The sequence below is a fragment of the Alexandromys fortis genome, unplaced genomic scaffold (assembly GCF_014885135.2).
Source record: "Alexandromys fortis isolate MF-2015 unplaced genomic scaffold, M_Fortis_MF-2015_v1.1 scaffold_67, whole genome shotgun sequence".
NCBI lineage: Eukaryota > Metazoa > Chordata > Mammalia > Rodentia > Cricetidae > Alexandromys > Alexandromys fortis.
In genome coordinates this window covers 3,792,530-3,805,980 of record NW_026067945.1, presented here as the reverse complement: position 1 = coordinate 3,805,980, position 13,451 = coordinate 3,792,530, and the positions used below count along the sequence as shown (strand labels likewise).

At 45.5% G+C, this 13,451-nt stretch overlaps 1 protein-coding gene across 1 annotated transcript in view; it reads right to left on the bottom strand.

Annotated features, from left to right (window-relative positions):
- Igf1r (insulin like growth factor 1 receptor) overlaps positions 1-13,451 on the bottom strand; it is a 276,603-nt gene that overhangs the window by 62,665 nt on the left and 200,487 nt on the right. Inside the window, exons 3-5 of the mRNA XM_050149162.1 lie at positions 9,447-9,759; positions 4,306-4,457; positions 1,050-1,194 (exon numbers count right to left, since the gene is read on the bottom strand). Coding sequence (XP_050005119.1) covers positions 1,050-1,194; positions 4,306-4,457; positions 9,447-9,759 — 610 coding nt within the window. The remainder of the gene's footprint in view (positions 1-1,049; positions 1,195-4,305; positions 4,458-9,446; positions 9,760-13,451) is intronic.

Below are 13,451 nucleotides of genomic sequence, written 5' to 3'. Positions count from 1 at the left end.
AATAATGAACTGATGGTGATCAGGAACCAACAGCCCAGCGATGACTGGGACGCTCTGGGCTGGGTGCCTGGCACCTGCCTCGGATTGGTGAGGAAGAGATGCTTTTCTGAAGTTTCCCTGTTCCCAGTGGAAAGACAGTGCGCCTTTCAAGGACAGGGAGAGCTGCTCACTGTCTGGCCGTGTCAGGAGAAAGAATTGAGGACAGAGCTGGTCTGAGAAAAACTGCAGGCTACAAAGACAGCCTCCGGCTACAACCTGATCCAGACACACGAGCAAGGACAAGCATTCCCAGGATGCTCCCATCACTTTCTTGTTTATTCCTTAATTGATACAGTTATAAAATGTCAAAGCATTAACCTAAGAGCCACACCAGAGTCGTATTACATGTCCAGAGGAGCCAGCGAAGGTGCACACAGGCTGGGGAGAAGCTGTGAACACACGCAGGAAACAGCAGCTTCTATTCTCTGCCAAGAAACCATGGTTGCTTTAGAACCCAGCTCGAAAAGCGTTTTTGTGCAGAAGGCAAAGTTTCTATCAATAATACAAACCCTGCAAGCTAGTCAATAAACAGATGCTGTAAACTAACCAACACACAAACTCTGTAGGTTGAAATATCTTTGTAACAAAATAAACTGTCTATACTTGGCAAGTCATTATGCTTCTCTGAGAAGGAGACGGCCCAGATGGTCAGGTGGTCAAGCGCTTGCAGCACAAGCAGGAGGACCCGAGTTCTGTCCTCAGAATCCACCTAACATACCAGGCATGTCAGCTCCTGGGAGGTGGAGCCAGGCGGTTTCTGAGGTTCATTGGTCAGAGAGTCTAGCCAAACTGGTGAGCTCCTGGCTCAGTGAGAGACAGTCTCAAAGAGAGGATGAAGAATGACTGAGAAAGACACCCTATGTCTCTCTGAATCCCCACAGGTATGTGCGTCTGTGTGCGTACACATGTACACACACACTCATTTACACACACACACACACACACACCATTAAAATGTAAAAGGAGAAAAAAGCACACCCACTCGTAAAAGGAGAATATAGAATGGTTACCCTTCCAGCTGCTCCTCTCCTAAGATTAGGCGAAGGTTCTTCAGGAAGGACAAGGAGACCAAAGCGTGGGAATGGCGGATCTTCACGTAGCCGGTCACCACCTCGATGAGGCCCATGAAGTTCTCCAGTTCTGAGGCAATGTTATCTAAAGGAAGAGGAGTCTGTGTCACTGACAGTTCCTCTGGTCAGCTGGCGTATTATAGTTGGATTCAAACACAGCGGTGTGGAGGAAGCGCAAAGCAGGTCTTGTTTGGGGGATCTGGGTGAGAAAGCTGGCGTAGGACCAACGATCCCTGTCAAACACACACAGTCTCCACTTTCCACAGTCACGCTGGGACGAGGCCTCTGAGGCGGGAAAGCAGATTTCTAGAAGGGTGGATATTGCAGCTGCCAAGCTGATTAACAGAACGTGAAATCAGAAATGCCAGGCTGCTAATTAGCCCCAGCTGACAAACGGAGGGACCGTCTTTTAAATGTGCTCCGTGACAGGCAGCCCTGCTCCAACAGTGCCACGGCAGGACTGGGCAAACCTTTCCCAGTCTCGGTGGGAACAGTCTTCGCTGTACCTGGAGTTCCTAAGATTTGGGGATCTACAGTTAAAGACTCCATCCAAGGAGGGAAGAAAGCAACTCCGATATTACAGCAATGATGGCTGCAGGGAGCTGTTTCTTTCTTCTTTTTCCAGCACTGAGACAGGATTTCTTGTATCCTAGGCTGCCCTTGAACTATGTCTCTGAAGATGACCTTGCACTCCTGACCACCTTGTCTCCCCTACTTGGGCGCCACCTATACCTGGCCTGCAAGTAGTTTTTTTTTTTAAATCATTTCTGTATCTCTAAGTTTTCTACTCTGCTCACAATTACTTCTGTAACCAGAAAATAGGCAGCGAAAGTTACTATTACAACGGGACCCAGAAACAGTGAATTTTCTTTTATCTTGCTTACCCACCTTTCACATAGTAAATAAGAAACATAAGCTTCAGTTCAGCTCATGACAAAAATCTAAGACGATAATAAATTAGTAATTTATTATCCCACTGAATGGGATTTTACTGTATGTGGTTTGTGAAGGATGATTTAGTCAAAGATTCTACTTCACTAGAAACAAAATTATTTCACTAAAGATACAAATAAAAGAGTAGAGGAAAAAGCCTTACCCTCAATGGCAAGGGATGCTCAACCTGGAAAGAGTGGCTGCAGCTAATTCTGTGTGCTCTGTTCCCTCACAATTGACCTAGGACCTCAGCATGCCCGCAAGGCAAGCGCTCTGGTTAACGTGGGAACTCCACTATGTAGACCAGGTTGACCTCGAACTCCCAGAGATCCATCCGCTTCTGCCTCCTTAGTGCTGGGATTAAAGGTGTGTACCACCACTGCCCACCTGGCAGGTAATACTTCTTCATGGACTGAACTTACCAATCACATTTATCACCCAGAACAGGACAGGAGGATATAAAACAATAGGGCTCATGCATTTTAAAAGTCATATATCCCAGGGATGAATAAATTTTAAAAAATCAGTAAATCTAGTATGAGCAAGAAGAACACAACATGGTTAGTGCTATCATAAGGGTCATAGTTCTTGTGTGGGGAACACGGTCCTCTGCAAAGTGGACACGTAGGGAGTGGGTAATAAAAACTAAGGGCTTGTGAAAGAAACTATTATCTATGTCTATTATCTCCGCACTCAAGAATAGAATTTACTCATTTAACAAATACTTAGGGAAAGGACATCCACAAAATTAATTAATAATTAATTAATAAACCACCTTCCTTTCAAGCAGTAAAAAACTTTCTCCTAAAGATTTACCAGTACAGATTAAGACAATAAAAATTCTTCTGCCCATAGTTTCCTACCTATGAAACTCTCAGTAGCTCAACCCAGAGGCCCCAGTGTCAGATACACTGAAGGTGTTGTATCTGGGGCCTTTTTCTGCCAGTCAAAGACTAGACAGGAGAAGCTGGGTAGTGGTGGTGCACATCTTTAATCCCAGCTCTCGGGAGGCAGAGGCAGGCGGATCTCTGTGAGCTCGAGACCAGCCTGGTCTACAGAGCTAGTTCCAGGACAGGCTCCAAAGCCACAGAGAAACCCTGTCTCGAAAAACCAATCCCTTCACCACCACCACCACCACGAAAAAAGGCTAGAGGGGAGAAAACTGCGGGGTTGTGCTGCCACTGATGGGAATTAATGTCCATGAATGCAATTCTGAAACAGTGCACCATGAACACTGTCTCTATTGCAAGTGAAAGGGAGACGGCAGGGCTTGGGCTGAAGCTTGAGCAACGGGTGGCACATTGTTGTGCAAAATTATTCTAAGGTGTATTTTGTTTAGGCCACATCTGATTATCTCTGTGAAGTTGTGATTTTTTTTTTTTGGCCTGTCTGAAACACCCAATGATCTAATAAAAAGCTGAACAGCCAATAGCGAGGCAGGCAGAGAGGATAAATAGGAAGAGAAATCTGGGAAGAGACGTAGGAGCAAGACAGAACAAGAAGAGGAGGACATTAGGGGCCAGTTACACAGCAAGCCATGGAGAAGTAAAGAAAGGTATAAAGGAAAGGGCCCCGAGGGAAAAGGCAGTTGGGATAATGTAAGTTAAGATAAGGCTGGCAAGAAACAAGCCAAGCTAAGGCCAGGTTTTCATAACTAAGAATAAGCATCCATGTGTGATTTATTTGGAAGCGGGTGGTGGGCCCCCCAAAGAATCAAAAAAGCAGAAGAGTAAAGAGTCAAAGAGTAAAAAAATCACTGCACACACAATAGCATATTTTTCTAACTCTCAGAAGTAAGCCAGGAGACCCACCATTCTTTAAGACTTCTTAAAAACTCAGATTGATAAATTCTTCCCTTTGCTTAGTCTTAACAGACACAAGCAGGCCAAACTCTCTGGGCTCACTCATGTGTGGCCTCAGTGGCAGCTCAAGCAGGCTGACTCACGGGTCTGATCTGTCCGTGTCTGCTGAGGTTTGTCTGTGTGTCAGGACGGGCCTCTCCTGCGTAAGACGTGGCTAACAGAAAGATGAGGGTTAATCCTCTCTACAGGAATAAACTCTGGGCGAAGGACTCAAACACAGGCTGCCTTTCAGTCTGGGCTTTATCTTTCAGGGAAACTCACGGGAGAGACATCACACAAGAGGCTTACTTACATCCCACGCTGTTTTCCTAAGCCTGTATTTTGGTTGTGACGAAGGGACAGAGTAACAATGCAGTAAACCAAGGGATCCAGCCACTGGTCTGGTGGGGTGGAATACTTACTGCCTCGCCGGATGTTGATAAGCAAGTTGCCCTTCAAGATGGTGCAACCTTGGAGCATCTGAGCCGACGTCACTGAATCGATGGTTTTCGTTTTCTTTTCTTCGTCGCCACAGACTTTGGGGCAGGGGCCTTCACAGGGGATACAGTACATGCTGTGGAAGAGAGAGAGTAGACCAAAAACCACACAATTGAGCTTATCTTCCCTACATAAAAAAAGACAGAAAAGAAAGAAGGCTTTTTGTCTGTGACTACAATGGCATTTCATGAGGGAACAGTTCTGAAGCATCCAAGTGATCACACAGAATCTCCTCCACAGGCCTAGCCATTCAAACTGCAACCACGAGAAGGGAACACATACCAAGGAGGAGGAGAAGGAACGCATGTTGCTTGTTTTTAGACAAAATACATGATCCATTCAAGAAGCATGTGGGTATCATAGGCTCGTGAATGGGGAGCCAGCTGGTCCATGTGGGAGAGACAGACTCACAGAAAGGCATTCTGGGGCTCTGGAAAAATGGAGCTGCTATCTGATGAGACCCTGGCCTGCACACCAGAGGAGGCTGGGAAAACTGGCGCAGGCAGGGAAGAGATAGCAGTGCCAGATTCCCAACGTCAGGATGCATAAAGTCCAGGGAGGGATTCCAACAGGCACGAGGCACACTGCAGGCCCATTCTTTTCTTGCTCAGGCACAAGTGAGATTATACTTGATAGTGCTCTGCAGAAAGTTGTAAATTGATCCAAATGTTGTTTTGCTGCACATACAATAAAAGCCAGGAACTTCCTCTGCTCTGTAATGAGGTCCTGGTCCAAATGCTACCCTGAGTGCCACACACCACCAGGAGCCAGAAGGAGTGGTGTGCTCCCCGCTTACAGAGCATCATTTAGGAAACAGCAAAGAAAATGCTAAGCCTGAGGCTACACTTTCTGAGATCTTAGCTGTATACAGAATCAGGGCTGTGAAGCTGGGTCGATTTCTGAATGAACCAAATGATACAAACTGGGGGTGTGTGGCATAACATTACATCCAAATTATTGTTCTTAAATGAGCCTATGAAAACTTCATGAAGAGAAAGAAAATCAGTGTAAAATTAGAGCTGCTTTTACTAAAGTCCTTTTCATCCTCTCTCAAAATACTACACAATTTAGTTTTGTTTAAAAGCTTACAGGTGACCAATAGTCCTCTGATATCTTCTTTCTATTTCTGGTTAGGAGAGTGTGGTTGAGGTTTTCAGAGGGTCCTTGGGAACTGGACTGAGCTAGTCAAAGTAGGGGACAGCTGGTTTTCCATAATACCACAAGCAACATCTTGTGGTGTCTGAATATTAACGGCCCCCATGGACCTATGTATTTGAACACTCAGCCCCTAGTGGGTAGAACTGTTGAGGAAGGATGGGGAGGTGTGCCCTGTGGGAGGAGGGTGTCACTGGGGAGGGGTGGGCTTTGAAGGTTCCAAAGACTCAAGCTGAACTCTCAGCATCCCCTCACACTCCATATCCTGGATTCCAGCCTTTGAAACCATAAGCCAAATTAAACATATATGTTTATAAATCGCCTTGGTCATGGCGTTTTATCATAGCAATAGAAGGGAGACTAAGATGGTTCACATTTCTTGCCTGGAGAGGGGCTTTCTTCTGAACTTTTTCTTTTTTTTTAAAGATTATTTATTATGTATATACAATGTTCTGGTATGCCTGCAGGCCAGAAGAGGGCACCAGATCTCATTATGAATTGTTGTGAGCCACCATGTGGTTGCTGGGAATCAAACTCAGGATCTCCAGAACAGCAGTCAGTGCTCTTAACCACTGAGTCATCTCTCCAGCCCCTCTTCTGAACTTTCTTTGTGTTGTGTTTTTCTAATTTAACTACACACCAATATAGCTCCCCCTAAAACACACTGAAATAACTACAGCTTCATACACAGAGTTGCCAAGACAGTACAGAGTACCCATGTACCCTTTCTCCAACTTCCAGAACTGTTGTTACATCACACACAATGATAATACAGTAATTAAAATCAAGAATCCAACCACTAGTGGGGGTTCTGTGTATTTTTCCATCTGTCTAGATGGGTTTTCAAAATCCCCACAGCAATCAAGATCCAGGACAACTCCAACACTACAAAATCCTCCCTTCTGTTACCCATTTATAGCTAACCTCTGCCTAAAACCCAGACCTCACTATCCCTAACTCCTGGGAATTGCTAGACTGTTCCCCACCTTTAATTGGGGATCATTACATAAATACAGTTATAAAGTACATGGCTTCTGAGATTGGTGTACTTCACACTGCCTAATATCCTTGAACCTCAATCTTTTCATTGCTGAGTAATATTCCATGGGCGGATGTAACACAGCACGCTTTACTGCCTCTTATAGGGCATCTGAGTTGTCCTCACTTCCTGGTGCTACAGCTAAAGAAGTCATGCACAACCATATGCAGTAAACGTTCAGGGCCAACATGACTGGGCTGTAAGGTAATGCCATGCTTGTTCCTCCCCCATTTTTTATTCAAACAGAAAAATCTGAACCAAACCCCCTTTGTTAAAATGTCTAGGTATCATCTAGCACTTATAAATGTTTTATAAGGACATGTTCTGATTACATATTTACAGTCTAAGTTTCCTAAACTTCACTCTGGTACTGACAATGTATAAACAGTATTTTTAGAAACACCTTCAGGTGAGTGCTACACAGGCTTCAAAGGCTGAGACAAGGACAGCTATTGTTTCTTGGTGGTGTTTTACTTTACAATGGAAAAGTCGGTGAGAAAGGGCAGGGAGCAAAGGCCCAGTGCTGTAAGACCGCACTGCAGGGAAGGAGAACCAACTTCTAGGAATACCTAGCACTCTACTGTGTGTTGCAGCACAGCTGAATGCCTGTGAGTAGAGAGAGGAAAGAAAATGGCAGGTCAAAGATGATACCACAGTGAGCTCACCGACCAGCTAGTTATCCTTGGCTACTCCCAGCCCCCCAAGGAAGGCAGATTGTGGCTGAGTACCTACCTGCTGCCAAACACTGGTCTTTGTCTCAAGATGCGGACTAGTACATCAATTTTATATCCTAACACTGTGACTGTTTGGTTCTAGAGTGCCCTCAAAGGCCCATCCTTTAATAGCTTAATCATCGGCTTGATAAAGGTAGGGCCTACTGGGAGGTCTGTCAGCCCTTGATACATGCCCACAAGCAATGGAACCAATCAATCTTGGACCAAAAACATCCAAAACCATGAGCTAAAACCAATCATCATCATCATCATCATCTTTTTTTTTCTCCTTATCTCCAAGATAGGGTTTCTCTGTGTAGCCCTGGCTGGCCTGGAGCTTACTCTGTAGACCAGGCTGACATTGAACTCACAGAAATACACCTGCCTCTGCTTCCTGAGTGCTGGGATTAAAGGCATGTGCCACCATGGCCCTGCTCAACCCCCCCCCCCCTCTCTTAATCAAAGCATTTTGTCACAGAAACAGAAGCTGACTAACAGAAACTGCCGACACATGAGTAAAATATGGCAGAATTATTGTTGGTAGACCGTTTTATACAATTCTGTGTAATTATAGTCCCTGGATTACTTATTTTAAATAGTTTAAAAATCCTTTCCTTTTTACTGTTATAATATTAGTGTTCTAATTGGACAGGTAGAAATTTGCTTTACTTCTTAGCATTATGAAAGAAAATACAATCTTTGATTATATATAAAACATATTATATATTATAGAGACATTTCCAAATACCACAACAGAAATGGAATCCTCTTACTGAAGATGTGATGGATTATCTTTTATAAAAAGTGACCACCAGCAAAACCGGACATTTTGCACTTGCAGAATTGTTAGCCACGCTGGGAACTGGACTGCAGGCCTTCTATGTGCCAGGGACTGGATTCTAGGCCCCCCTTAAAAGCTGGGGTCTGGGTCTAAAATCCTCCCCCCACAGGATGGGGTTCTGGACCTAGGATTTCCCACAGGCTGGGGACTGGTTTGAGGATCTCCCACAGCCAAGCATGAGCTGCATTCAGAGTCTCCTAGCTCTATTTTGAGGAAGCCAGAAGCGTATCTGTGTGTATAGCATAGGAGGCAGGGTAAGAGTGACAACCTTCCCCGAAGCCCCGTGTTCCTGTGTTCTGTGCAGGCTGGGAATAGCAACTCCAGACTTCTGATTGCCCTTTGTCACCAGAGTTGTAACATCCTGTTTTCAAGAACACTAGCCCCCGGCAAGTTTGTAGACAGAGCACTTATCTAATAGAAGCATCTTTGTTTCCTCAGTGAAGCCTCAGCATCCAGGACGGAAAGAGAGCGGGCACCAAAGGGGTAGAGCTCAGAAGGAGGAGGTCTGGCAGACACATGGTTGGCCTGACTACTAGTTTATGTCTAGATCAGGCTTCTAGGGAGGAGTGGGAGACCTGTCCCTGAGCTGCACAAGCGCTGGTGAGGACTTGTCTCCCTCCTTCCCTCTCCCAGTGTCAAAGCTCTCACTGGGCTACAGTAGCAAGCTGGGGAGGAGAGTCTGTAGTTAACAGCTGCCACTTCTCAGACTTCAGCTCTGCAGGTGCCCAGGGAGCAAGGCTATCCGGACACCTGGCCACCAAGCTAATTCTATCTATCATCTATCTATCTATCTATCTATCTATCTATCTATCTATCTATCTATCTATCTATCTATCTATCTATCTATCTATCAATCAATCTATCATCTATCTATCTATCTATCTATCATCTATTATCTATCTATCTATCTATTATCTATCTATCTATCTATCTATCTATCTATCTATCTATCTATCTATCTATCTATCTATCTAGTTTTTCAAGACAGGGTTTCTCTGTGTAGCTTTTGAGCCTGTCCTGGAACTAGCTATTGTAGACCAGGCTACCCTCGAACTCACAGAGATCCATTTGCCTCTGCCTCCGTCATACCCACCGCCCGGCTAATTCTTTCTCTCTAGTGCTAGCAAGGCACTTTTAAAAAAGACAAAGCCAGTCAACAAAACAGGAAAACAGAGAACCAGCCACACCAGGATTCTCACTAATATAAACTCAGCTAGTGTCCTCCGGGAGCTCCATCAGATGAACCTCTGGATGGTTCCGACCCTCATGGGCTATGCAACTGAGTACTCCTGGGTCCGGGGAACAAGAGTCACTGACCTCTGGGTGCTGTTGCGGATGAAGCCTGAGGGACACTCTTGCATGCACTCGCCGTCGTGGATGACAAAGCCATCGGAGTCACTGCTCTCGGCATTGGGGATGTTGGCGCAGAAATCGCGGTCCACGCAGCGCCAGCCCTCGAACCTGTAGGTGCCCGGCGGGCAGGCAGGCACACACACGCCTTTGTAGTAGTAGTGTCGGCAGGCCACACAGGTGGTGTTGTCGTCGGGCGTATGGCAGCTGCCCAGGCACTCTGGGTGGCAACATTCATTGTTCTCGGTGCAGGCTCGCTTTCCGCACACGCTTGGGCACACTGTGGGAACAGGGGAGAAGGGCGGTGAGAAGGGCTACAAAGCCACCCCGGGTCATCTGTTGCACTAAATGGTGTCCCAGGGGCAGGCTAGGAAAGCCACACTTTCTCTGAAATCTGTACAGATAATGCCATCTGTGAATCCAGCACAACCCGAGTCATTTCTCTCTCACGAACCGATTTGCTGAGGGATGAGCCATTAATTTCTAACAACCCTGACCTTCCCTTTCCTCATCTGTAAAATGGGATGACTACGCCCATTAAAAGGGAGCCCATGGCACAGGAGAAGAGAGAGAAAAGAGACCATACGGGTAACCAGCACTGCACAAGGCACTATGGTCTCCAGCCCTCTTTTTGTATGGGGAATCATTCTAAGACCCCCGTGAATGCTTGAATCACATACAAAACGCTGTCTAGTATATATTCCAATCCCCTCCCCAGCAGTGATTTAGAGAGGAGGGATAACAAGTATGCAGGAAACCCTAATGCTGGAATAGACACCGCCTACCATAGCAATGATCTTGAAGACAGTAAAATGGATTTCATTTTTCAGCCTACCATGTTTTTAGTTTCACACACTATTACTGATTCTTTCACTCAAAGACATAAAAAAAGACATAGTTGAAGATGATATAGCTTGATTATTTAATTAAATATACATATTGCATAGGTTACATCAAGGTTTGAGGTCTAAACGAACACTGAAGTTGTTGGTGTTGATTTCAGTTTATAATCCATCAGCGACAGAAGTGAATCGATCCATATTGACTGGATGTGCGCTACACCTGTGTGCCAGGCAACTGTATACCCTGCTCAGTGGCCGTCCCTGAGTTCAAGGAACGGACAGCACAGCAGGGAAGCAGGGAGGAGTAGAGGCACATGGTGTTCCTAATGCGTTGAGTGTCAGCGCTGGTAACGCTGGCACTGAAAAGCAGAAGGATGATGGGACGGAGCATCAAGACCACTCCTCAGAGGGTCTCCACGTAAACACCGGCTGGGATGCTGCTGGGAACAGAACGGGGTCGGCTCAGAGAGGCACCACAGGCAACTGGCTGGTGGATAGTAGGCAGTCGCTTAAGGTTTTAGGCAGGGGTTTTCACCCTACAAAGGTCAGGCTGGGCTGGAGAGATGGCTCAGAGGTTAAGAACACTGATTATTCTTTCAGAGGTCTTGAGTTCAATTCCCAGCAACCACATGGTGGCTCACAACCATCTGTAAAGAAATCTGGTGCCCTCTTCTGGCCTGCAGGTATACACGCAGACAGAACACTGTAAACAAAGTAAATAAAATTAAAAAAAAAATAAATAAAAAAAAGGAAGTTGTAAGGCTGTAGAGTGTTGGCATGACGACCACAGTGGGCAGACATTAGAATGGACCAGAGGAATCTGCTGCCGATTATGCCACCCCTCTATGGCGCACACCGAGTAACACATCCACAAAGGTCAGTCTAACTAGCTATAGCCTCCCTGGTAGAACCATCCTACCACCCGCCACCACCATGCTCTGTGATGTGAGAGGAAGGGAAAACAGATTAGGAATCCCACCACTATCATCAGAGATTATTAACAGGACTAAATGTCAACTCATGGACCTCTTACTTAGTAACAATGGAACGGAAAAGACACATCACAACAGAGAGTAGGGTCAAATGGCTTTGTAGTATAAAAGCCTCTACCATATAAAAACAGGGCAATAACCTTGTCCACTGTCTCGAATCTGTTTTCCCCCAAACGTAAACGGTACATTTTCCCAGGATGAGAAAGAAACAGAAATTCTTGACAAGAGACCCGTTAATGCAAGAATGTGTTAAGGGGATGGAGAGATGGCTCAGTGGTTAAGAGCACTGGCTGCTCTTCCAGAGGTCCTGAGTTCAATTCCCAGCAACCGCATGATGGCTCACAATCATCTGTGATGAGATCTGGTGCCCTCTTCTGACATGCAGACCGAACACTGTATACAAAATAAATAAATCTTAAACAAAAAAAGAAAGAAAGAAAAAGAACGTGTTGAGTCCTGTTCCATGCCTGTGATGGGAACTTTGTCCCAGCCAAGGAGAGTAAAGTTAGAACACTGTCCTGACAGATGAAACTATTTTTTTTACGCAGATGCCAGATCAATGGACTCCTTACCACTGAGTGAGACTGAGAACAAATACACATCTAATATGCTGTAGGGGCGGGGGATAGAAAAGGGGTATGCAGAGGAGGAGAAGATGGAGGAGAGCTGACTTTCTGCTAGAGGACAGACTCCAGAAATCTTTGGTGGCTACCGGGAAGAAAGTGGTGGCTCCTCTCTCTAGCCAACAGGATCCGGGAGGCAGCAAGAGAACACAGGGACGTTTGGGATTAGCGAGCCCTGGAGCCAGCCTCAGAAGCCTGCTGTAAATTTTGTCTCATCTCGATGTATATAAATATTATTAGTGTTCAGGACTATTAAGGGATTTCTTGAAAAGCCCAGGGCAGCGCGTCTCGCCAGCAGATGGATGGCTGCTCTATATGAGTGCCAAACTTAAAATTTAGTGCAGTAACCAAATTTCCAATTATAGCACTATAGGGGAAAGGAGGGGACCTCTTCCCCGGCTCCTAAGGAGCAGCTCATGGGCATGGTTAAAAGGGCAGCTCGACCTTAAACAGAGGAAACGGAAGCTGCTGTACACCAATGCACACAGGAAAGCAAATTCATTTTGCTCACGAGACCATTCTATTCCTTGGAATTCATTTGTACAGGGATAAAACAATAAAAAACAAAAACTTAATTGAAACAGCTCCCAAAAGCCACAGCACGTCCTGTGTCAATGACCAGACAGACACGTTCGGGGTCAGTGTGCATATTTTAAAACTTCTTCTCTTCCTATTTCTTTAGGAGAGAAAAATGGAGTCTTGCACATCAGCCTTTGACTCTCTTCCTCCCCAGAATCCTTGCATTTACTAAATTCTACTTTCTTTTTAATCTGTCTGCCTGTGTCAGTAAGTTCTTTACTGATTGTGAGCTCTAAGAAACTGTATCTTCAAAGTACAGCTGCTAGCGTTCTTTGCCAGAAGATGGGAGTCTCAACTTTTCATAAGGAAAGAGGGGTTCCTTGGCCAAACAAGTTTTTACTGTGCAATTTATTTTAACTCAAATAACCGCTGAGGGACAGAACTGGCCTGAAGATGTTTTAAGTTAAAGCTTCTGAGTCGAACACGGAAAGAAGAAGGTAACAGGAACTGCCTAACAGGAAGGAAGCATTATATAAAAAAGGTGGGAAAGGCTGGTGATAAAGTAGAGGCTGGGGAATGGGCAGCAGTGAACAAGTGCTGTGGTCGGAGCCCACAGGGAGTACGGCTCTGAGCATCCAAAAGGCAACATATGCAGTTGTAGTCCAGACTCTAGTTTGGGGTTAAAAAGCTACTTTTGTATCTGCCTGTAAGTCCCTCAGGGAAAGAATCCACATAGTCATTGGAACCCTGCTCCTAGGACTTCCACGGGCTTCCCCAGGCTCAAAACTGTGCCCATAAGACCTGTCTGCAGGCTGTAGCATAGGACCTGGCTGTCTAGTTCCAAAGAAGCCTTTCTTACTTCTTTACTACAACCAAACAGTCTATGGAAGAGAGTGCAGATAAGCCTTGAATGGATTAGCGGCTGACCTTGGAGGCATCCTGCCCAGTAACTAAAAATGTAGACTCCTCTGTCATCTGTCCTCTCTCCTTCCCTTT